Source organism: Oncorhynchus clarkii, chromosome 25 (genome assembly GCF_045791955.1).
Source record: "Oncorhynchus clarkii lewisi isolate Uvic-CL-2024 chromosome 25, UVic_Ocla_1.0, whole genome shotgun sequence".
In the NCBI taxonomy this organism is placed as follows: Eukaryota; Metazoa; Chordata; class Actinopteri; order Salmoniformes; family Salmonidae; genus Oncorhynchus; species Oncorhynchus clarkii.
The window spans coordinates 13122057-13146130 of record NC_092171.1 but is presented as its reverse complement, the minus strand read 5'-3'; the positions used below and the strand labels follow the sequence as shown (position 1 = coordinate 13146130).

The 24074-nt window shown below is 44.8% G+C and overlaps 1 protein-coding gene across 1 annotated transcript in view; it reads left to right on the top strand.

The window, feature by feature from the left end:
• LOC139383547 (myelin transcription factor 1-like protein) overlaps positions 1-24074 on the top strand; it is a 130878-nt gene that overhangs the window by 21538 nt on the left and 85266 nt on the right. The window contains exons 2-4 of the mRNA XM_071128124.1: positions 20040-20155; positions 22885-22930; positions 23651-23684. Of these exons, the coding sequence (XP_070984225.1) occupies positions 22885-22930; positions 23651-23684 (80 nt within the window). The 5' untranslated portion in view covers positions 20040-20155. The remainder of the gene's footprint in view (positions 1-20039; positions 20156-22884; positions 22931-23650; positions 23685-24074) is intronic.

Sequence of the window (24074 nt, the reverse complement as noted above, 5' to 3'; positions counted from 1 at the left end):
CACATCATCCTGTTTGACTAACATCCATTAGTTTTCACTTAATCACTTGTCAACCTTTGCAAATGCCACCGAACAGTAACCAAAGATGCATAATAATAAACAATAGACAATTCTTTGGTCTTTTTTGTGCTTTCAACTGTGACATGCACTGTGGATAAAGTATGCTCATGTGTTTGCAGAACGTCATTCAGATCATTAGGTGATATAGGTTATTAGGCATGCTGTATGGTAGGCATGGCAGACCTATAAAGCTGTGTTTAGGTTTGGGTTGAAGAGGCGTACACCGTAAGCCTCTGTGGTTTCAGTAGAGCAGAGGAGACGATTCTCTCTGGTTTCATTCTGTCCTCTGAGGCCTGCTGTATGGAACACAGAATCCTGACTGCAGAGAGAAAGAGAGAGAGGGCGAGAGAGAGCGTGTGTGTGTGTGTATATGTGTTTGTGTGTGCATGTGTTTTCTGCAGCAGGAGACAGAGCCAGAGCTCAGGCACTGGGGAGCCCTGTCTGTGGAGGGAGGGAGGTAGGGAAAGCGGGAGAGAAGGAGAGAAGGAGGGAGGGTGTGTGTTATCTGATGCGTGTGGGCGTCGAGCACAGAACATCTAATTACTGCTCCAGCAGCTCCAGCAGGCAGGCCTTGGCTCTGTCTCGCTCATCCCCTGTTTGGGTGCTCTCTCCCTGGGTAGACCAGACAAGAGTCGACCCCTTCCCCATGTTTACCCACTGGAGCCTCCTCGACCATCAATTCCATGCCTTGGCTCTAGAGACTCTGCCATAGCCCACTGCACTATAGTACCCTGTAGCCCTGCCCATCTCATGCACTCGACCCAAGGGTTAATGAGCGTTTGCAACATAGCTATATGAGATTGGACCATCATTTTCCCTTCTTTATTTCGTGGTGCACCCAGCTCAGTAATTGGTGGTGATTGTGATTGGGGTTTGGCTTAATGTCTTCCAGGACCCAGCTGTGTAGTGGGAGATGATTGACTCTTTCCTGGCTGAGTGTGGCATCAGTCTCTTTCATCTCTGACTGCCCTGCTACTGTTGAGATGAGAGACTGTTTGGAAGACACGGGCAGATAGAGGGTGGTGCAGTATTATGAGTTCTCGCCAAAAGCAGACGTGGCTCGCGAGGCACAGACAACAGAGGGTTCCACTGGCACACGTTGCAGCACAGCAGAGCACAGCTGCCTCTTCATGCGTTTGGGCGACGGAAAGAAAGAATGGGGGAGGAGAAAGAAAGAGGATGGGAGAAATAGATAGAAAAACAGAAGGAGAGAAAGAGAAACAAAGACTGACATAGATAACGTCTTCACTGGCAACAGAGACATGCAGTGGGTTTGTCATTAAAAGAGCAGAGCTCCACATCGCTACATACATCCCTGTATTCCAAAGGCTGCTGTATGTCCCTCTGAATGGGGCCAATCCTCAGGAGGGAGGGATTAACAGAGGAAACAGTGGATGTGGTTTGATCCAGCTCCTGTGTTGACGTGGGAGGAGAATCAGTCAGTAAACACACTATGCAGTGTGATGACAGGAACCCTACGGACTGGAAAAAGGAGACTGAACATCTTGATCATCAACCGTTTTCAAGGGTTGTTATTCTAAAAGAAAGGACCACTCATTCTCATGAACTGCCTCCAAGCCATGGCTTAGCCTGAGCCTATAGGCAACAGAGAGGTATCATCTTTGTGTTGTTTGTCTGAGGCTTGTTCCACATGCCCGTGGGCAGGTAGGAAAAAAAGTGATATAAATTCCATTAACTGTCTCCCTCCACCTGTGGGCACAAAAGCAGGTTGAAGTCTAACTTCTATTCTGATGAAAATAACATGTTATTGTGTGTCATTTCAGAGTCCCACCACGCAACATTTAGTATTTTCTCTGTTTTTCTCACTCTCTCTCTCTCTCTCTCTCTCTCTCTCTCTCTCTCTCTCTCTCTCTCCTTTCGCTCCCCATCTCTCTCTCTCCATCTCCCCCTTCCTCTCTCTCCATCCCTCCCTCTCTCTCACTCTGTCTCTCCCTCTCTCAGTAAGGAATACAGCAGGGTCTTTTGTTCTGTGGCAATTAGAGACGTCCTTGACTGCCACGCTAGTCCCGTATTGTTCAGTCGAGAGCAGCCACGCAATCTGACTGAGCCGGAAAAGAGAGGAGAAAAAAGAGGAGCAAAGAGGTTTTCCGCTCATCTGTGGAATATATCCACGAGCTAGCTAGTCAGGGAGGGATCCATGAAGGAGAGATTCAGCGGGAGAAGAGGAACAGGGTTAACAGTGGGGGATCTCTAGTGAATGAAGACAACAGCTATGATGATGGAGATAATGATAGAAAGGCAGGCAAGTACAATAACCGCAACAGCAGTGGGACTACAACACCATGGAAAAACAGAGCATCAAAAGCAGTGGGAGTGATGAGCGGTGGGGACTAGAGGAGGTGATTGTTGAGGACGAGGCTGCTTTTGGTGGCCTTGGATGGCTTTACCCCAGCAGTAGTAATGACAGGCAGACAAGAAGACAGACAGGGAGATAAGATGGAGACAAGGACACAAGGTAGCAGACAGACAGACATCTGCCTCCAGGCAGACAGACATACATGTGCAGTAGTGTAGGAAGGAGAGCAGTTATAACGCAGGGAAGGAGCAGAGGCATTAGGGAGTGTGACAGAGGAACAGAGATCGAGAGAGAGCAAGGGAGGAAAAAATGGAGAGAGGCATAGTGGCAGCGAGTGACGCACGAAGGAAGAGACAGAGATGGAGAGAGAGAGAGAGGCAGATAGAGAAAGAGAGAGAGAAAGAGAGGCAGGGTAGGAGGGCAGAGCACGGCTGGCTGGCTGGCTGCTGATCTGTGGCCCAGCCTGGCATAGGAGACTCCTTAGGGAGCCAGCTAGACGGAGAGAGAGAGAGAGCGGGAGACAGAGAGAGAGTGTGTTTTGGAGCAGAATAAGGGAAAAGTAAAAAATATATAGGTGGATGAGAAGGGCAGAGAGCATAGAGAGAGACGATAGACTATAAAAAAAAGATGGACGAAGCCATCGATAGAGTACATACTGATACATCTGGTAAAATAGAAGCAGTAGAGCACCTCCCCTATCTCCTCTTCACACACAGAAAGAAACAAACATTTGAAGGACACTCTGCCACAGCTCGGCCACATGGGGCTCACTGTACTCCAGGCTTTTTTGGGGAGAAGGACATGTGATATTGTGTATACTGAGCAGACTGCTGCTGTTGACACCAAATGAGGTCAGGGAGAGGGCTGCTCTGAACAATAGATGGACGTCGTTGCTTTACACAACTAGACGACAACAACACACTTTAGCTTATTAGTCGGCATGAGAAATACAGACGGTTTTATTGTGAATGGAGTGGACAACTGCTAGCCTAAAGGAATGTCAAAATGTACTTGCTTCTCCAAAAATAGTTTTCTGCAAATGTATGATACTATTTCATTGGGATGTAACTACATAAAGTGCATTCGGAGCCTTTGGCTGCATTCCAAACACTTAAAAGAGACACACCCTATCCCCACAGACCTCAAATTAAGTGGACACTTCTGATGACGCATCATGACGTCTGACGAGTATATACTTGCAGGGCAAGGGGCGAGGGAGGAAGGAATGATTTTTTAAATTTGTCACTCGTTCATCCCGTGATGATTGTGTTATCAGCCACTGGTAGCTTGTGGGTGCTTTATATGCGCTACAGTCCATAATGATTGCACATCTACTTATATTAACTATATAATTATTAATATACACCTAGCTAGCAATTTAGCTAACTAACGTTAGCCTGCCTAGCTGGAACTTCTGAAGAAGGAAAAGGTTATTTCTACAATTTCCAAAAGCTAGCCAAACAAAAACATCATTACTTTTATGAGATGTGTTTGTGCATTAGTAGGACCATTTCTAATTGATTTACATTTGTTTTTACTTATACTTGTATGTTGACTGCATATTGACGTTGAGGTTTTAAGTTTTGGCTGACTTTTCTTAGCGGATGTACAATCATCGCAAATTAATTATGGGTTCTTTTAGGCCCAGAAGTGAACATAATTGTACTCTCACGAACTCCGTTAAAAAACTAGGGCTTAGGGGCAAACTTCCCTTGCTTGGCTAATCATGTGGACCGAGGACGAATATGGCTGCGGGGATTCCCCCGAGGGAAGTGGACGAGGGTGTGTCTTTTATGACTTTTTACATTACAGCCTTATTCTAAAATTCATTAAATTGTTATATTTCCACATCAATCTACACAAAATACAAAAACTAATTTTTAGAAATTGTTGCAAATTTATAAAGAAAGAAAAACTGAAATATCACATTTATATAAGACCCTTTAGAGGTACTATGTTTAAGCACCTTTGGCAGCGATTATAGCCTCGAGTCTTCTTGGGTATGATGCTACATGCTTGGCACACCTGTACTTGAGGAGTTTCTCCCATTCTTCTCTGCAGATCCTCTCAAGCTCTGTCAGGTTGGATGGGGAGCGTTGTTGCACAGCCAGGTCTCTCTAGAGATGTTCAATCAGGTTCAAGTCTGGGCTCTGTCCTGGCCACTAATGGACATTCAGAGACTTGTCCCGAAGCAACTCCTTTTGGAAGATTAACCTTTGCCCCAGTCTGAGAGCCAGAGTGCTCTGAAGCAGGTTTTCATCAAGGATCCCTCTGTACGTTACTCCGTTCATCTTTCCCTTGAATCTGACTAGTCTCCAAATCCCTGCCACCGAAAACATCCCCACAGCATGATGCTGCCACCAACATGCTTCACTGTAGGGATGGTGCCAGGTTTCCTCCAGACGTGGAGCTTGGCATTCAGGCCAAACAGCTCAATCTTGGTTTCATCAAACCAGAGAATATTGTTTCTCATGGTCTGAGAGTCCTTTAGGAGCCTTTTGGCAAACTCCAAGCGGGCTGTCATGTACCTTTTATTGAGGAGTGGATTCCGTCTGGCAACTCTACTATAAAGGCCTGATTGGTGGAGTGCTGCAGAGATAGTTGTCCTTCCACAGAGGAACTCTGGAGCTCTGTCAAAGTGACCATCGGGTTCTTGGTCACCTCCCTGACCAAGGCCCATCTCCCCCGATTGCTCAGTTTGGCCGGGCCGCCAGCTCTAGGAAGAGTCTTGGTGGTTCCAAATTTCTTCCATTTAAGAATGATAGAGACCACTGTTCTTGGGGACGTTCAATGCTTTAGAAGTGTTTTGGTACACTTCCCAGATCTGTGCCTTGACACAAACCTGTCTCAGAGCTCTAAGGACTATTCCTTCAACCTCATGGCTTGGTTTTTGCTCTGACGTGCGCTATCAACTGTGGGACCATCTGTGGGACAGGTATGTGCCTTTCCAATCATGTCCAGTCAATTGAATTTACCACAGGTGGACTCCAATCAAGTTGTAGAAACATCTCAAGGATAATCAATGGAAACAGGATGCACCTGAGCTCGATTCTTAGTTTCATATCAAAGGGTCTGAATACTTATGTAAATAAGGTATTTCTGTTTTTTATTTTTAATAAATTGGCTAAACATTCTACAAACCTGTTTTTGCTTTGTCATTATGGGATATTGTGTGTCGATTGATGAGGGGACAAAATAATTGTATCCATTTTAGAATAAGGAGGCTTTAACGTAACAAAATGGGGGAAAAGTCAAGGGGTCCGAACACTTTCCAAATGCGCCGTATGCTTATATGAATGTGTGTGTGTGTGTGTGTGTGTGTGTGTGTGTGTGTGTGTGTGTGTGTGTGAGGTGTGTGTGTGATGTGTGTGTGTGTGTATGTGTGTGTGTGTGTGTGTGTGTGTGTGTGTGTGTGTGTGTGTGTGTGTGTGTGTGTGTGTGTGTGTGTGTGTGTGTGTGTGTGTGTGTGTGTCACAGGGAGTTGTGCTGCAGGGCACAAAGCTGCTCCAAACGTCCATCTGCTGAGTTCCTGCAGATTCCACAGTCCACCTGAGCCCACTCAGCTACCCCCAACACACAGACACACACGCACACAACCTCTAGTGTCTAACTTGTCAAGCAACGCACGCATTCTGCACTTAAAGAAAAATGCACTGTGTGCGGAGGCACTATTATTTAAACATCCATTAAACACAGAGAATAATGTATTCCAACAGATACCCGTTCATACTCCCATGCACAGCAACATTTGGTATTTTTCAGAAAAACAATAACCTCGATTCAGCAGGCAAATCTCTGCAGGACGTCGATATAACACGTTTTCTGAAGCTCGTCCAAAAATGCATATTTTCCTACTTTCCCAACAGGTGTTGAGAGCAGTAGAGGGCTGAGGTGGAGAAGGGCCGTCTGCTTCGGAGTTTCACACTCTTCTCAGTTCCACAGAAACCAAGTAGTAGCAGATTTTTAAAAAAAATGCAGCTTCCATTTCTGCGTGGGTTTAATGTTTGGCATATGTAGAGAATTCAATCATTATTGAAAGCAGTTCTTTACTATTTGTCTTGGCTTTGCCAAGGTGTTGGAAATAAAGGTTACTCGTGCTGAAACTATACTGCAGTCCATTTACCAACTGTTTTTCTTGTAGCCTCCTAAATAGCCTTAGAGAGGGCAATATTTAGAGAGGGCAATATTTAATTTAACAGATGCACAATTACCACTGTGTGAATTCTAAGACAGTTGGCAAAGGTTTTACATTAAGAGTGATAAATGCGCTATGTGTCAGTAAACCTTTGTATATCTCTGGTTTGGAGTCTCTGGTTTGGCATGTTGTCAGTTGAAGACATGATGCCTATCTAATTCACTCACTGGCAGAACAGGCATGGTGCCACCCAGCTGAAACTGTTTGTGGCACCAAGCATAGACAATATATCAGTAGACAGACATTCTAGTTGTTATTGGCTGCATTTAGACAGGCAGCCCAATTCTGACATTTTTTGACCAATCACATTAGATATTTTCACGTAATTTATTAAAAAAAATTGAAATTTTGCAGGGCAAAGTCTCTTGAGATGCACCACCTCGTTTTCAAGTGTCCAAATAAAAAAACAATAAAAAAAATGAATAGTTCGTCAAAATAACAATATGGCAACTGCTATCTAATAATAATAGCAATGAAATAAAGAATTATACAAATAAATAAAACTTACATTATCAGTACATAACATATTATTCAGAGCTCATCTGATTAGTCAAACGTAAACGTAGCCTTTGGTGTCCCAATCAGAGCAGGCCCCAGCTAAAATGGATGACAAATTCTGTGACTCTGATGAATATGGCCTCTATGACATCAGCATACAGTATGTAGGGTTTCATATCTATTAAGCCAAATAGAAGGCATTAGGCAGAGGGCATCTTTTTAAAGTACAATTCTACCAATTTTCAACCTCATTTTCATTATCTCCAGCACAATACCAGTACAATACAATACCAGTCTACGGGCACATTTCTATGTTTTGTGTAAAAATATGTGACGTTAAAAAGTTCTAACTGATGACATCATCAACAGTAACCACATTTTAAAACTGTTATTTTCAAACAATATGAGATTCCCGTTGACGTGGAGAGCAAGAAAATATCCTCCCCCTGGCTAGAAACTCGTTGCAGGATTTGAAAATCACCGTTTTTTATACTTTTAATCCTACCCTGTGATGTGACAGGGAAGCATTTTTTAGGACCTTTCTTCTTATCTTTTTAAGCACAGATTATAGAAACTTGCCGTTTTCACATATGTAGACACTGGTATGGTGCTGGAGATAATGAATATGAGGTTGAAAAATGCCAGAATTGCCCTTTAAGTACAGATGCGCATATCAACTCTCTCCACTTGGGTTATCACATTTTATCAAAGGCCAAGTTCTGTCAAAAACGTGATATTCCTATGTTTGATATATATTTCCAAACTAAGAGTTTGGAAGTTTGGAAATAATCTGTAAAATTGTGAAAATTACGATAATGCACTTATAGTGTAAGAGCAGTTTGATAATACTGCCTGAAATAACAGCCTGTTTTTGTGGGATGGAGTTTTGGTGACATCACCAGGCAGTAAATTAGTTAATAAACCAATATGAAAGAGAGTTTCAAACCTCTCTGCCAATAACAGCTAGTTTTCAGTTTCCCCCTCCCCAATCAGACCACTCTTAGACAGTCCTAGCAAAATTCTTCCTTGAGAAATTGCTCTTGCTAGTTCTGTTTCTTTTTGCCCATTTTAATTGAAAACGATCACAGTAAGGTACTTAATTGTTACCCAGAACAGATTTGATATTGAGATAAAAACGTCTGCATTGGACCTTTAACACTTTGGCTGTGTTAAGTCCATTGGTAATACTACACTTTCATAATAGGGGAACTCCTTAGTAATGGGAGAACAATAGACTTGAATGTGATCGGCTTCTAGGAAGATGATTCACACAGATATTTACAAGAATGACTTTGGGTCAAAGGTTTCATTGAGACCAAGAACAATGGGCTCAATCCACTCCATATTACCATCCAAGTTTTTTTCTGAAAGCAAGCATCTCATGCCTAACCAACTTGGCCACATAGGGACGGTACGTCATTTAGAATGAGGGATATCTGGATCAAATCAGACCTCTCTGAAATGAAAACGGATGGTCCTCCCTTCTGCAGCACCAGACGTGATTTCTATACAAGCCATTGTTAAAAAAAGAGGATAGTCTAAGTCTGGAACAGATCTAAAGTTGTCCATCAACTGTAAGAATTAAGGGACAACAGAACCAGTTACATCTGAAGTATCTGATCATCGATGAATTATAAAACGTCATTTGTCGTCAGGTAGGCCTATATGCACTTTTTTTCAATTGGGAACCTATCCTTTTCTAATTTATTTAATTTACAAAATAGATTTGTGTCCTGTGATTAAGGCATGGAAATATAAGAGCATCTGCTAGGCTAAATTATCAAATTAGGCATGCATGCACTCATCGCATGATCCTCAAATCAAAGACTGGCCAAACTCGTGTTTTTAAAAGTGAATTCAAAGGCATAAGGCATTTTTTGTTTCATTATTCTTTCATCCTAAAATTACATTTTATACAGCCTAAATGCGTTGTATAATTCAATTTCATTCTTTCTTAGGCTACCTGGCTTCCTCTCGACTGATTTCGAGTCCGTATGTTGTTTAATAGCCTGTTTAAACGCTGAACGTGAATTGATAGTGACAGAATCACACATTACTTCCCAAGTAAAGCACATTTTTTTCTCTCCTCAGCTATAGAAGGTTGTAGCGCAGCCTCTGAATGTCATAGAGACAAACCAAAGACATCCCATATGCATCGGAGCCACATCGTTCCCCGGTATTTTACAGCTTGTTTCTAGCATTACGGACTAAAGTGTCATTATACACTGAGTGAACAAAACATTAACCATTTACTTCAGTGGGCTAAATCAGGTTCACAAGTGATTCTTGGTAGTCTTAAACAAATCTACTTTGAAACAAAAGTATATATCTCACACATGGCTACGGGCAAAACAAAGAAGACAACTTTACCGTGTCAGATATAGAGTTAATTTTGAGTTTGCATCCCAATATTACACTTTATATACATCACAGAAGACGTTTTGACATAGAAACGCCAGATTTTCGTCATTCAAAAACATATCATCATTAATTATGAAAAATATGAATAACATTCCACCCATGAGGCCAAAGGAGGTGCTTTTGGTCACTGACTGCAGGAAAGGGCTACATACACCAGGTGAAAGCTATTCTCCCTTATTGATGATCCCTTTTTGAAGGGCAAGACAAAATAGTGAAGTGCCAGGGTATGGTAGTATGTGCCAGGCGCACCGGTTTGTGTCAAGAACTGCAAATCTTCTGGTTTGTTCAAGCTCAACACTTTCCGGTGTGTATCAAGAATGGTTCGACACCCATAGGACATCCAGCCAACGTCACATAACCGTGGGAAGTATTGGAGTCAACATGGGCCAGCATCCCTGTGGAATGCTTTCGACACCTTGTAGAGTCTATGCCCTGACGATTTGAGGCTGTTCTGAGGGCAAATGGGTGGGGTGCAACTCAATATTAGGAAGGTGTTCCTCATGTTTTGTACACTCAAGAGTGTAGATGGGTTTATATTGTATGATCAGGTACATATTTTCTATTTTCTATTATATTTTAATATTTTCTATTTAGATTTTATCTTAAGCTCACAAGGGATGTTTTTTTTTTGTCATTTTCTTTAACAAAAAAACACAATACCCTCATTTAACTTAACACACCAAGCCATTCACTGACACTGAGATAGGAGTGCATCGTGACTGAAGGACTTGGCTGACAAAATCGATGTATAGTAGACTATAACTTCGTCTGTCAAACAGGTAGGCATACTTCTTATATCTTGAATAGGAAGAAATAGGCTCCAACACAAAGCCCTCTTGTTCTTAGTAGCCCAAAGTCAAATGAAAACGAAGACAACTTAAATCAATTTAAATGTCGATTCATACTAACGTAAGTTACGTAAATGACTCGAATATGGTCAATAAATCGCTTCACAATGGGCAACGAAACAGATGGTTTTTTTATTTCAATCAATTCTAGCAGTAGCAAGCTTATCTCCGGTCCTACTTCTCGTCTTCGCATTCTCCCTCTCAAACTGAACAGAACATCGGTAGGCCTAGTCTGCAGGCACAGAATTAGATTTGTTGTTGTTTGATTCGCCTCGTGAAGTGCCAGCGTACACAGCACAGCCATTGGTCAGCAAGAGTAGGGCAGGCCAGGGCTCATGATTTGGACAGCCTATACATTGCAGTGTGTAATGCAGTATAGCCTAGTTTTACACCATCCCATCAGTGTAACAACATCGAAATATAGTCCTGTAGAAGTATAACTTTGTCTGTGCTTCTCCGAGCATGCTCTTCGTATAGTGCCTTCAGGAAGTATTTAGACCCCTTGACTTTTCCCCAATTTTTTACGTTACTGCCTTAAATATATAATTAAATATTTATTTATTTAATAAACTAAAAATCCTCAGCAATCTACACATAATACCCCATAATGACTAAGAGAGTCCACCTATGGTAAATTCAATTGATTGGACATGATTTGGAAAGGCACACACGAAGAGATTGTCTGCAGAGCTCCGAGACAGGATTGTGTTGAGCCACAGATTTCTGCAGCAGTGAAGGTCCCCAAGAACACAGTGGCCTCCATCATTCTTAAATGGAAGAAGTTTGGAACCACCAAAACTCTTCCTAGAGCTGGCCGCCCAGCCAAACTGAACAGCACACAGCCAAGACAACACAGGAGTGGCTCGAGGACAAGTCTCTGAATGTCCTTGAGTGGCCCAGCTAGAGCCCCGACTTGAACCCAATCGAACATTTCTGGAGAGACCTGAAAATAGCTGTGCAGCATCGCTCTCCATCCAACCTAACAGAGCTTGAGACAATCTGCAGAGAACAACGGGAGAAACTCCCCAAATACAGGTGTGCCAGGCTTGTAGCGTCATACCCAAGAACACTCGAGGCTGTAATCGCTGCCAAAGGTGCTTCAACAAAGTACCTAGTAAAGGGTCTGAATACTTATGTAAATGTGATTTTTCTGTTAAAAAAAAGAAGCTATTTAATCAATTTTAGAATAAGGCTGTAACCTAACAAAATGTGGAAAAAGTCAAGGGGTCTGAATGCTTTCCGAATTCACTGTAAAGCCTAGGCCTATAGCCTACATTATTATATAGACTAAGGATCATTTGATTGAGATCACACTAGGCACACTTGATAATCAGAGATGAGGGACAGCATCACATCGATATACAGTGTAATAAGCAACTAATTCACAATCACTGAGCAACATGACATTTCATCGATTACAAATGACATGACGCTCTCCTGGACTGAATAAAAAATACTAACCCTGACTGAAATTGAAAAAAGATGCCCAGATTTTCCTCCACGTAACAATTGTGTACATTTCGACCGCTCCCTTACCATCCCTTACCAAGAGTTATCAATCTACAGTGTGATCCAGGGATGTACATAGGATTCAGCTATATAGTATGCTATTTTGATGATATTTTGTATTCTGTTGCGGTGTCACCAATGACAGACTCAGGTGGGTGTTTTCCCCCTTTCCTGCGATGGTGTGTGAGTTGTGGGTGTGATTGTGTGTGTGTGTGTGTGTGTATGTGTGTGTGTGTCAGTTTGAGAGCTATTGTAGGTTGTTCTTCACTCCAGTGGTGTGTGTGTGTGTGTGTGTGTGTGTGTGTGTGTGTGTGTGTGTGTGTGTGTGTGTGTGTGTGTGTGTGTCAGTTTGAGAGCTATTGTAGGTTGTTCTTCACTCCAGTGGTGTGTGTGTGTGTGTGTGTGTGTGTGTGTGTTTGTCAGTTTGAGAGCTATTGTAGGTTGATCTTCCCTCCAGTGGTGTGTGTATGCGTGTGTGAGTGTGTGTGTGTGTTTGTCAGTTTCAGAGCTATTGTAGGTTGATCTTCCCTCCAGTGGTGTGTGTGTGTGTGTGTGTGTGTGTGTGTGTGTGTGTGTGTGTGTGTGTGTGTGTGTGTGTGTGTGTGTTTGCCAGGCGGGGGTACCTGATGGGGGGCTGTGCCCGCTGTCACCCTGGGGTAAGCCTGCAGGGCAGAGGGGCACGTGTCAGCCCTTTCTTTCTTTTTGTCTGTAGAAGTATCATTGATATTCTGAAAGACACCCAACAGCAGTATCAGCAGCAGTAGTAGCAGACTGACTCCTCATTGCACAGTGGAGACAGCAGACAGAGAGAGAAGAGAGCAGGAGAACAATAGAGCTCATCACAGGGGCACTGCAGACTGAGTGTAATCAGAGAGAGAGAGAGAGAGAGAGAGAGAGAGAGAGACATAGCTCCGCATGTCCACACACATCAGGGAGACACACACAAATGCACAATTTCATGTTGCCATGTTCAGTGTTTTGTAGGATACTTTCTAAATGCAATCTGTTACAGTTACTAGTTACCTGTCCACAATTGTAAAGTCATTTTTTGAATACCCAAACTCAGTAACGTAATCTGATTACTTTCAGTTATGTTTGCCTTAAGAGGCATTAGAAGAAGACAAAAAGGATCCATCAAACGCATTTGGTGTGTCATCATAGTGGTCTCTGACTCGCTCAGGTGGAACAAACTTAAACGTGCGCCTTTTTTCAACGCTGAATTGAATGTCATTGGGGAAACAGAAAGGTGACATAATGTATTTTATCGCAAAACATCCTTTAAAGGTAATCCAAGAAGTAATCATCTCATTTTTCAAAAGCATCTGTAATCTCATTGAAATTTTTTTGCTGGTAACGTAACTGATTACAGTTACCATTTTTTTTCTCATCAGATTACATGTAACTGACTACATGCAAACAGTTACTCCCCAGCCCTACCCTTGTTTCAGAGATGTTCTGTTGCTGCAGCTACCAAATTCAGGTACATTACTCAACAAGTCACGTCTTTATAGAGCACACACACAGTCACGCATACACACACACACACACACACACGCACATGCACACGCACACACACACGCACACACACACACACACACACACACACACACACACACACACACACACACACACACACACACACACACACACACACACACACACACAGAGACAGATGTCCCTGCAACCACAGCAGGTGGGATCTGATTTGAATAAAGAGCAGGACAAAGTGATGAATGACACATTTTTAGAAAATGTCAACATGAACGACTACACAAAGACATTTCATTTGCCTGTATCATGTCATAAAAAGAAAAAGTCAGAGACAGAAATGTTCTGCACAACACACCCAGTTGTTCAAATACAGACACACAGTAACATTCATCTGGCTAGATGGGAATTATGAGCAGTCTTGCAGTATTGTCAGAAGTTTCGTATTTGACTCATCATACTGTGGTAAGGTGGAGATCTATAGTGTAGATTATTACTGTAACAATGTGAGACCTTGCTAGTCTGCCACTGTGTCGAACCTCATGCTGCTCTGGTTGCTTTGAATACTGTAAAGAACATAATTGACCCTTGCCTCTCTCCTCTCTCTGCTGCCAACCTCTCTCTGCCTCCCTCTATCTCTCTCCCTCGCAACACACACACGCACGCACGCACGCACACACACACACACACACACACACACACACACACACACACACACACACACCCCCACACACACACACACACACACACACACACACACACACACACACACACACACACACACACACACACACACACACACACACACACAGACCCACCACACACCTTTGAGGTTGGGTGAGCTGGGAGACAGACGCAGGGCCAAAGACATGGCTGGTAATTAAGGCCCTGGTGCTCCCGTTTGACAGAAAATGAAAGAAAATGTCCCCCTCTCTCCCCCCTCTGCTCTCTCATTCCACCTTCCTTCCCTCCCTCTCTCTACCTGTTCTCTCCCGCCCTCTCCTCATGCTCTTAGTTCCCTCTCACTGCCTTCCCTCCCTACCCCCTTCCCTCGGTCCCTCGCCCTCTCTCTCTCCCCCCGTCGGTCTGATTGCCGTCTGGCGTCTCTCACCTGAGTGTTCTACCCAGCCTCATTTTTCTGGTGATTACCCTACTGTGGGTAATTGCAGTGCCGTGGCTGTGGATGGTATTTCCTCCCAAGCTCCCCAGGCTCCCAAGGGGCTCTGCTTTATGGTGTGTGTGTGTTTATATGTGTGTCTGAAAGTGTGACTGCTGTTGCTTCAACCTCTCAAGTCCTTGACCCAAAAAGGGGTTGAGTTTGTCTGAGCTATTGCTGTTGAATGAGAAGAGGCAGAGAAGGAATATCTGTTTCCCCGTTCATCTGGTTCTATTTCCATCCGTAATTATTTGGATCGAAAAACAGTTTTAGGGGAAGGAATGTCAACCATTTCCCCAGCCACCTCCCCCATCTTGGCAGCTGCAGAGGCAACAACGTGCGTGTTAGGATCAGAGTTGGTGGTGCAGGATCTCCTGCCTCCCTTCGTCTGCTTCTGTCTATCACTACCTTCCCTTGTTCCCTCAACCCTGTCTTCACAAGCCTCTCCATCCACCATACTGTCTGTCCTCTCTCTCTGTCTTTCCCCAGTCTCATACTGTCCCAGCCAAAAGCCACCCACATACCGTACGATTTTGTCCGTGGCGTGCCACGATTTTGCCTTCCCGGCCAAAATGTCCACGTTGTGGGCAATATAGGTAGGCCGTAAACGATTGTCGGACGTCTCGTTCAGTGTGACAGGGTCTATGTCTGCCGATTAAGTACCATTACGCGTGGTCCTAGGCGCCGGTAAAGTTCTGGCTGTGTCAGAGTATATTTAGCCTTTATCGTGCAGCGTGGCTGTTGTTACGAGTCGATCCCGGTGACTGACGAATAGGAACAAGGCCGGCAGTGAGTAGGCACACAATAATACGATTATTGTGAATAGTCAGAATAATATAGTAGTTTGATTTACACCTTTACATGCTGTGCAAGAAGAACGATTTCCCTTATAGCTTTGTTTACATGGCACATTGTCACGATCGTCGTATGGAGTAGAAGGTGAGGATCAAAACGCAGCGTGGTTGGTATACATTCTTCTTTATTGAAGAAAGAACATGAAGTAAACTGAACCAAAACAGTAAACGACTGTGACGCTATGATAAGAAAACTGTGCTGACACAAGCAACTAACATAGACATAGATAATCACCCACAAAGTAGCCACAGACTATGGCTGCCTAAATATGGTTCCCAATCAGAGACAACGATAGACAGCTGCCTCTAATTGAGAACCAATCTAGGCAACCATAGACATACAATTTACCTAGACAGGAAACTGCCCCATAAACATACAAAACCCCTAGACAAGAAAAAACACATACATCACCCATGTCACACCCTGACCAATTAAAATGAACGTTTTACCACAGCAACCATGTTATTTTGGGGAAGACTGTTTGATTCACTTCACTCACGCATAAGCGTAGAGAGGTTTGCGATGCTGGTGCTGGCACACGCGCAGATCTTATACACCGCCGCAGTTGATGCAGCCTACCTCGGCTGATTTAGCCTCTCAAACCAATCGCAGCATGTGACGACAGAATTGAAGCAAATCATACAGTCTGTCCAGGTTGATGTCAAGATTTTAATTTGGTATCATCGCACAGTGTGACATGTGACAACTGTAAAAGACTGAATCCGATGTACAGTAGTTTGCATTCCCATGGCTTTCTCCCACGTTCTTGCTTCTGTCTACCCCATCTAACCCTGTCGCCCCCTGCCTCCTTTCTGCCCTCTCCCCCTGTCCCTAACCTTCTGATGATTCCCTCTTCTTCTGCTGGACTGCTACCTTACCCTTCTTCCCCCAGCCTCCCCCAAGACCTCACACCTCCATGACAGTGTGGAGATTACATAAATGAGTAATGGCATCACAGCCTGCATCATGACAGGTCAATGACCACCTTGCCTCCCCAGACTGGCTGTGCCTTCCAAATGGCCATTGTGTTTTAAAGAGACCTGCTTATAAAGCTCTGAGTGCCAAGGCATTTCTCTGTGTGTGTGTGTGTGTGTGTATGTGTGTGTGTGTGTGTGTGTGTGTGTGTGTGTGTGTGTGTGTGTGTGTGTGTGTGTGTGTGTGTGTGTGTGTGTGTGTGTGTGTGTGTGTGTGTGTGTGTGTGTGTGTGTGTGTGTGTGTGTGTGTGTGTGTGTGTGTGTGTGTGTGTGTGTGTGTGTGTGTGTGTGTGTGTGTGTGTGTGTGTGTGTGTGTGTGTGTGTGTGTGTGTGTGTGTGTGTGTGTGTGTGTAAAAGACTAAAGGCATGAAAATCAGAGAAAGGAGAGGGAAAGAGAGAGGGAGAGAGAGATAGAGGAGAGAGAGAAATGACAAAGAATATTTAGATAGAGCTCCTCTCCTCCTCTGTGCTGCGTACACACATTCCACAAAATGTAGGTCAGGCAGCCCCAGTCACTCTTAAAAACTGAAGGCTATTTTAGGCTTGCGTGTGTGTAATGTGTGTACGTGTGTGTAATGTGTGTACGCTTGTGCCTGTGTGTACGTGTTTGCCTGTGTGTACGTGTGTGCCTGTGTGTACGTGTGTGCCTGTGTGTACGCGTGTGCCTGTGTGTACGCGTGTGCCTGTGTGTATGTGTGTGCCTGTGTGTGTGTCTCGTGCACAGTCTCCCTGAGCCTATCTCTCTGCTGTGGAATTTTATTGCAAATGTTTTTTACAGGCACCACATATCAGGCAATACACAACTGCTATTTACAGGCCATATACCCTGGCTCTGATAAATATCACTTTTGAAAAGGGCTAAGTCCACCCTCCCCCCACCTCTATGGGTTATGAAATAACAACAATTACACAAACACACCATGACTCACTCCAAAAAGTGTGTGTGTGCTGCGTTAATGCATATATGTGTGTTTGTGTTTTGATTTGTAATGAATGGCTACAGCCCAGCCTGTCTGTCTGGGCTGTAGTCAGCGCTGCTACTGCCTTGCTGAGGTCACTCTGTCACTGTCCTTGGTGCTGAAAGAGTAGCCACACTAACCATAATGAATTTCATCTCTGCTGTAGGAATGGATTACTTAAACACACACACACGACCCCGTAGAGAGAAGTAGGCCAAGGCATTGGGATGTGGGAAGCTACAACACGACACGTCAGGGCTCTGATTTCATCTTCTGTCCCAAATCAAGGCCTTAATCAGACCAATCAGAGAGCAGGGCCAGCGGCACTCAGTGTCTGATTAGAGAACTGGGGGACAGGGAGGAGAAGGGTGAGTGTGTAGAGAGAAGGGAGAGAGGAGAGAGAAAAGAAGAGAGGGAGACTCTGAGTTGAGGGAAAAGTAAAGGTTTACGGGAGGAAGGAACTTTTTCTTGTTCTTTTTTTGTAGGAGGGGATGTAACTCTGAAACCAGGGCTGAACGCTGACAGTAGATGTCCCCTTCCCAGGGAAGCGGAGAGAAGTCTTTTGGGCATACGCTTTAGGGCTTTTGTTATTTTTCAACTACAAAAGGAGACAGAGAAGAGAGAGAGGAAGAGAGAGGATGAGATAGGAAGAGAGCAGGAAACAGAATGAGAACCCCCAGTGGTTCAAAGGAAAACTGTGAAAACCCACTACATGAAAACGCACACACCCCGTGACGCCCCTATCTCCCTAGCAGTATTCCCAGCAACATATTGTGTTGCACAGCTGGCGATTGTAAGCTTTAATGTAGAGAAGTGGTCCTGTCTGTGACTGCAGCTCTGGCTGTGACTGGCTACTCATCACTGCTGCATCATGAACACCTCCTCTGCTGTCTCCTGGACACTCCTCCAATTAACATGCCTACATACAGGACAGACACAGAGACAGGGAGGGATGGGGAGAGGGGAGGGGTGGGGGGTGAAGAAGGGAAGAGAGGGAGGGAGAGAGGGAATTTATACATGCCTACATACAGGACAGACACAGAGACAGGGAGGGATGGAGAGAGGGAGGGGTGGGGGGTGAAGAAGGGAAGAGAGGGAGGGAGAGAGGGAATTTATACATGCCTACCTCTGCCTGTTAAGATAGAGGGCCCGGCAGCCTATTTAGACGGTGTGAAGCAGCAACACTTGAGTAGGAGTTGCATTTACAAGTGTACAAATTGTAAAAATGGCTTTAGAAAAATACTTGCATTCATTGACAAAAATAATAACTTGCAAAAATAATAAACAGTTGGCCAATAGCAGTATTATCTTGACTTGAGGATAGAAGCCTAAGCGCTTTAAACATTGGGCAAAACACCTATAAACACACATCAGAGTATAGACCATTTGTGGTCTTTACATGGTTATAAAGCATAGTGTTTGATTGTAGCCTAGTAGCGATAGCATAGTTAACTTAGCAAACAATGTTGGGCGTGCAAAAATATGGCGGCTTCCATGTACTTACCACAAATGCCCCATTTGCTAAGTTCGCCATACTGTAGCTTGCTCTCTGTTACTCTTTCTATATCTGCATTGGCAAAGCATAGGCCTAGGCTACACAATACCAATTCTAGGTCCCAGACGCAGGAAATTTGATGAACTGGAAAAGTAGACTGTGTCCATTTGTGTGGGAAGCAATGGAGGGAAATGTTGTGACCTGGCGTCACTGCCAAAATACCTAAAATGGCCCTCGTTCTCTCTCTCACTTTCTCTCACTGTGCATCCTCTGTGTTCACCATGCATCTTGCTCTGCGTTTGGTCTCTTGCTCTTTGTTTGTCCCTGGGCGTCTGTGTTTTGAGAGGTAGGGGAAATAAATAGGCCTCTTATATCTGGACTGTTTTACATCAGCAGTGGTTGAACCTCCTTGGAGCTGCCAAGCATGTTTTGTCCACCCAACACCCCTTCCTCTCTCTCTCTCTCTCTCTCTCTCTCTCTCTCTCTCTCTCTCTCTCTCTCTCCTCTCTCTCTCGATCCCTCCCTCTTTCCCTCTCTCTCTCTCTCTCTCTCTCTCTCTCTCTCAATCCCTCCCTCTCTTTCCCTCTCTCTCTCTCTCTCTCTCTCTCTCTCTCTCTCTCTCTCGATCCCTGCCTTGCTCAAATACTCTCTCTCTCCCCCTCTCTCTTCCTTTCTTTCCCACCCATCTTCCTCCCTTTCTCTCTCTCTCTCTCTCTCTCTCTCTCTCTCTCTCTCTCTCTCTCTCTCTCTCTCTCTCTCTCTCTCTCTTTCTTTCTTTCTTTCTTTCTCTCTCTCTCTCTCTCTCTCTCTCTCTCTCTCTCTCTCTCTCTCTCTCTCTCTCTCTCTCTCTCTCTCTCTCTCTCTCTCTCTCTCTCTCTCTCTCTCTCTCTCTCTCTCTCTCTCTCCCCCGCTATCTTTGTCTCGTTTCAATTCATAGGACGGCAGAGTTGAAGAGAAATCATGGAGGGTAGCATGGATCATTAGCTATATTTTTTCCCACTTCCTGCAGAATATGATAGATCTAGCTAATTACCGCCTTGCCAAGTCTATTTCATAAAATGACAAGCAGCTATCGGGAGGGAGGAAATCACATTCACTATATAGCATACATGTTATACTATGTGACTATTCATGAGTCTATCATCGGCTTCCTTCTCAAAGGAAGGAAACTCAAGCCAAAAGCTATCATACAGCCTGGGTAATTATGATTTGCATGGAGATTTGAATTCCAAAGTATGGATATTGTTTTTTAAATTCTTTGCAGAAAATGAACTTGAAAGAGTGGTGATCCCTTTCTCTCCAGTCAAACGTCTACTGTTGTGGGCAACGGAGGAAGCAGAGATCTGGACCAAAGAACAATCTCACCCCAAACCATTTCAGGTACAGTTACAACAACCGTTTCAGTTATAATGATACGGTACATCTTGATAATCTCATAACCCTGTTTTAAGATGTAGAGCCTCTGTCGTACTCAATGCCAACCATTCAAAGTAAAGATACAAAACTCTGTCACACCCAAACCTTTCCACAAGCTTGTCTCAGAGTGATAGCTACCTACCTACAAGAACAACACTCACTGGAGAAAATGTTGATAGCAGATTTCCATCCTTATCTCCCCCTCTCCCTCTCTATCTCCCTCTCTATCTCTGGCACTCACTCAATGCTATCAGCCTGGTCATTCACAACTATTCAGATGCACTTATTTTAGCGAGCTTGCATGTTTACTGTCACTGGGTGATGATGGCGTAAATACCTAGTTGCAGTGAAATTTGATCATGCAAGTGTGGTTTTTGGAAGCCTCCCCAATGACTCACTGAAGGAATACCAACGCAGGCTGAAGAGTGGGGTGGTGGAGAGGTGTGTGTGTGTGTGTGTGTGTGGGGGGGGGGGGGGGGGGGGTAGCACTGTATGCCTGAGACATATTCTCCCAAAACTTCAAGGTGAAACAAAGGAAAACCGATAACGATGTGAATTGTGGTCCCAGCCCCCACCACATGCACACACACACGCACACACACACACACACACACGCACATGCACACGCACACACACACGCACACACATACGCACACACACGCACACACACATACGCACACACAGGCGACACAGAAAGGGCACGAATGAGAGTTATTCCGCCTCTAATCTGCAATATACAGTATAAATACGGTAAAACGGTATGAACATAGGGGAAACAGATCTTCCTTATCTTTCCATTACTGCAAGCTCCACAAGCTATTACATCTGTGACATTTGTGTAAAGAAACGGGCGGGTGTGGAGGATGAGGAGGGTGAGGAGGGTGTGGAGTGTGAGGAGGGTGGGGAGAGTGAGGAGGGCTCTTAACACCCAGAGGGGCGGACGAGTCTCAGACAGGCTTTCAGGGACCTGGGCACCGGTCTCACAAGGGGCCTTGATGGAGGAAGTTGCGGCGACAGAGATGCAGTTGTTGTTGTTGTCATGTCGGCTGAGAGAAGCCCTTAGAGAGAATCTGACAGTTGTAGATAGGCACAGTTTTGTGTGTGTGTGTGTGTGTGTGTGTGTGTTGTGTGTTTGTCTGTGGAACTCCCTCACTCACCATAGCCAGGAGGAAATAGCTCACGTTGTGTTTTCTGACATAAAGTGTAGCACTGTTGCGGTCAGGTGTTGAGTGCTTCCCATATGGTTGTTGAAAAACACCAGTGCAAAGCACAGCATTATCATGTTGAGCCTGGCTAGTCTCAGCAGGTGACGACTAATTGAGTTTCTGTCATGCAGTTCATTCATTGTCCCTCACATTTGCTCCTTTGCTCTGTCTGTCTCTCATGAGCCAAATGTCACCGTAAATAGAGTGTGGTGAGTTGGGCCACACGGATTGATAACTTCTTGTTATTTTCCCCTGAGGTAGGATTTCCTCTTATTACCATGGAAACCCCTGCGCCGCTCCACAGAAATATAATTTCAGGCTCTCCTCCTCCACCCCCACCCCCCACCCCCACCCCCCAAAAAAACACCCCGCCGTTCACACTAATAAGATTTACTAGGTACCGTTGGCTTTGATCATTTTATTTTCCCTGTTTGAAACATTTATGGCCAGCATTAAAAAAAAACACGACGGCTTCCACCATTAGGACTGAAGGCTTCAGTGGCACTTTAATAAATCATGGAGCATTAAAGAGACATCCAAACTCGGCTAGCCTGTGATAGTCCACAACTCAGCGAGCGTTCATATCTTCAGTAACATCTGGGAATAACAGAATGCGCCCCTTCTTTCAACTCATCAACGGTTAATTCTCCTCTGACCAGTCGGGATCCACTGTTACTGTGAGATGATGGCTTTAGTGTGGGAGACATTGTGGAGTGGGAGTGATGTGATATCTGTGAGATTAAAAAGAGGATTTACAGATGAGACATTGATTTGAGAGGCATGCAGAACATTGTGTACACAGTGAATAATGTGGTCTAGCGGAATATGGTAGGGATTATAATTAGACTCTATATATATATATGACTTTGTTTGAGGAATGTGCCAAGTGGTAAACAGCAAAGATGACACCTTTTAGGTAGAAAGTAGTATAGGTGCCCTTTAATGGAGAAGTGTGACTGTGTTTGGCGAACGATGAAATATCATAATCCGTACACAAATATGGACCAGAAGAAGAACCAATGCAATTATGCATTTGTTTTCACAGTACATTTGCATACATATTTCAAAGCACCATGAAGGAAAGGTTTGGGTGACAGTAGCACCTGGCAAAATCTACATTTCTTAATCCTTTTAAAGAGAGAATAAATGCAATTTCACAGTGTCAGAAACAGTGAAGCTTTGGTACCAGGCAATTACTGTCGGGATAAATTGGGGTGTAGGTGTCTCAGTGTGTGTTCATAAGAGAGAGTGACAGACTGGTGGATCGACGGGCGGGCGGGCGGGCAGACTGGTGGACCGACGGGCGGGCGGGCGGGCAGACTGGTGAACCGACGGGCGGGCGGGCAGACTGGTGAACCGACGGGCGGGCGGGCGGACAGACAGACAGACAGACAGACCCAGGTGCCGGGCCACCAAAGCCACTCTTCTCTTGACACAGGCCCTGGCAGGGCTTCTATCTCTGACTATCTGTTTGTGTCTCCTCTGCAGATGGAGGTGAATGCAGACGAGAAGCGCCATCGCACACGCTCAAAAGGTATCCGAGGTGCGTCTGCACTCTCCTCAAATCACTGCAGGCGCCATTCAGGGTGACCTTACCCCAACCCACAAGCACACACATACACACAAACACACACAAATACACACACAAACACACACAAATACACACACACACACAGCTCTCTCACTCACTGCTTCACTCTTCTCTTCACACTGTCTCTCACCTCACAAGCCATCCTATATGAGACACTCTTGAATTCACAATTCTCCAGGCAGTCTATCCAGCCAATTACATTGTGTTATTGTGCCTGCCTCCATTGAATATGGTTGCTCCATTGAATATGGTTGTCACTGTTTTTAACCTTGATGAAAGCATGCTTTTAAGATATAGGGATTACTCTTTTTCTTTCGCATCCCCTCACTCATTATTTTCTCCCCATCCCTCTCTGCCTTCCCTCTCTTACTCCTCTCTCTCCCCTCTCTCTCTCCCCTCCCCCTCTCCTCTCTCTCTCCCTCTCTCTCTCCCCTCCCTCTCTACCCTCCCTCTCTCTTCCCTCTCTCTCTCCCCTCCCTCTTTCCACATCCCTCTCTCTCCTGTCTCTCCCCTCTCTCTCCTCTCTTGCTCTCCCCTCTCTCTCCCCTCCTTCTTTCCCTGTCCCTCTTGCCCCTCTCACTCATCTCTCTCTCTCTTCCCTCTCTCTCTCTCCCCTCCCTCTTTCCCCATCCCTTTCTCTCTCTCTCTGCCTGTATTTCTCAGTGCCTGTGGAACCAGCGATACCAGAGCTGTTCAGGTCAGTATTACTGTTAAACATTGTCCCTGTTCCCCTGCCTTTCCAGCTAACCCCCATGTGTGTGAGTGAAAGAGGGAGGGAGGTAGAGAGGGGGAGGGAGAGGCTGAGAGATGAAAGGCCACGAGGGCCGATAATGGCTGTGGAGTACTCCCAGCCTCTCAGTGTGCAGCGAGAGACGAGCACTACAATCACCTCTTCAGACAGGAGGGCGACGCCATTTACTCTGCATGCTACTTCCTCTCTCTTTTATTCTCATCTCTCACTTTCTCTCCCTTATTCACTCTGTATCTCACTTCATCTGTACCAGTCGCTCTCTCGCTCTTTTCTCTCTAACTCTCTTCCTTTCTGTCTCGCTATCCCGTTTCTCCATTTTTTTTCCTCTATCTATCC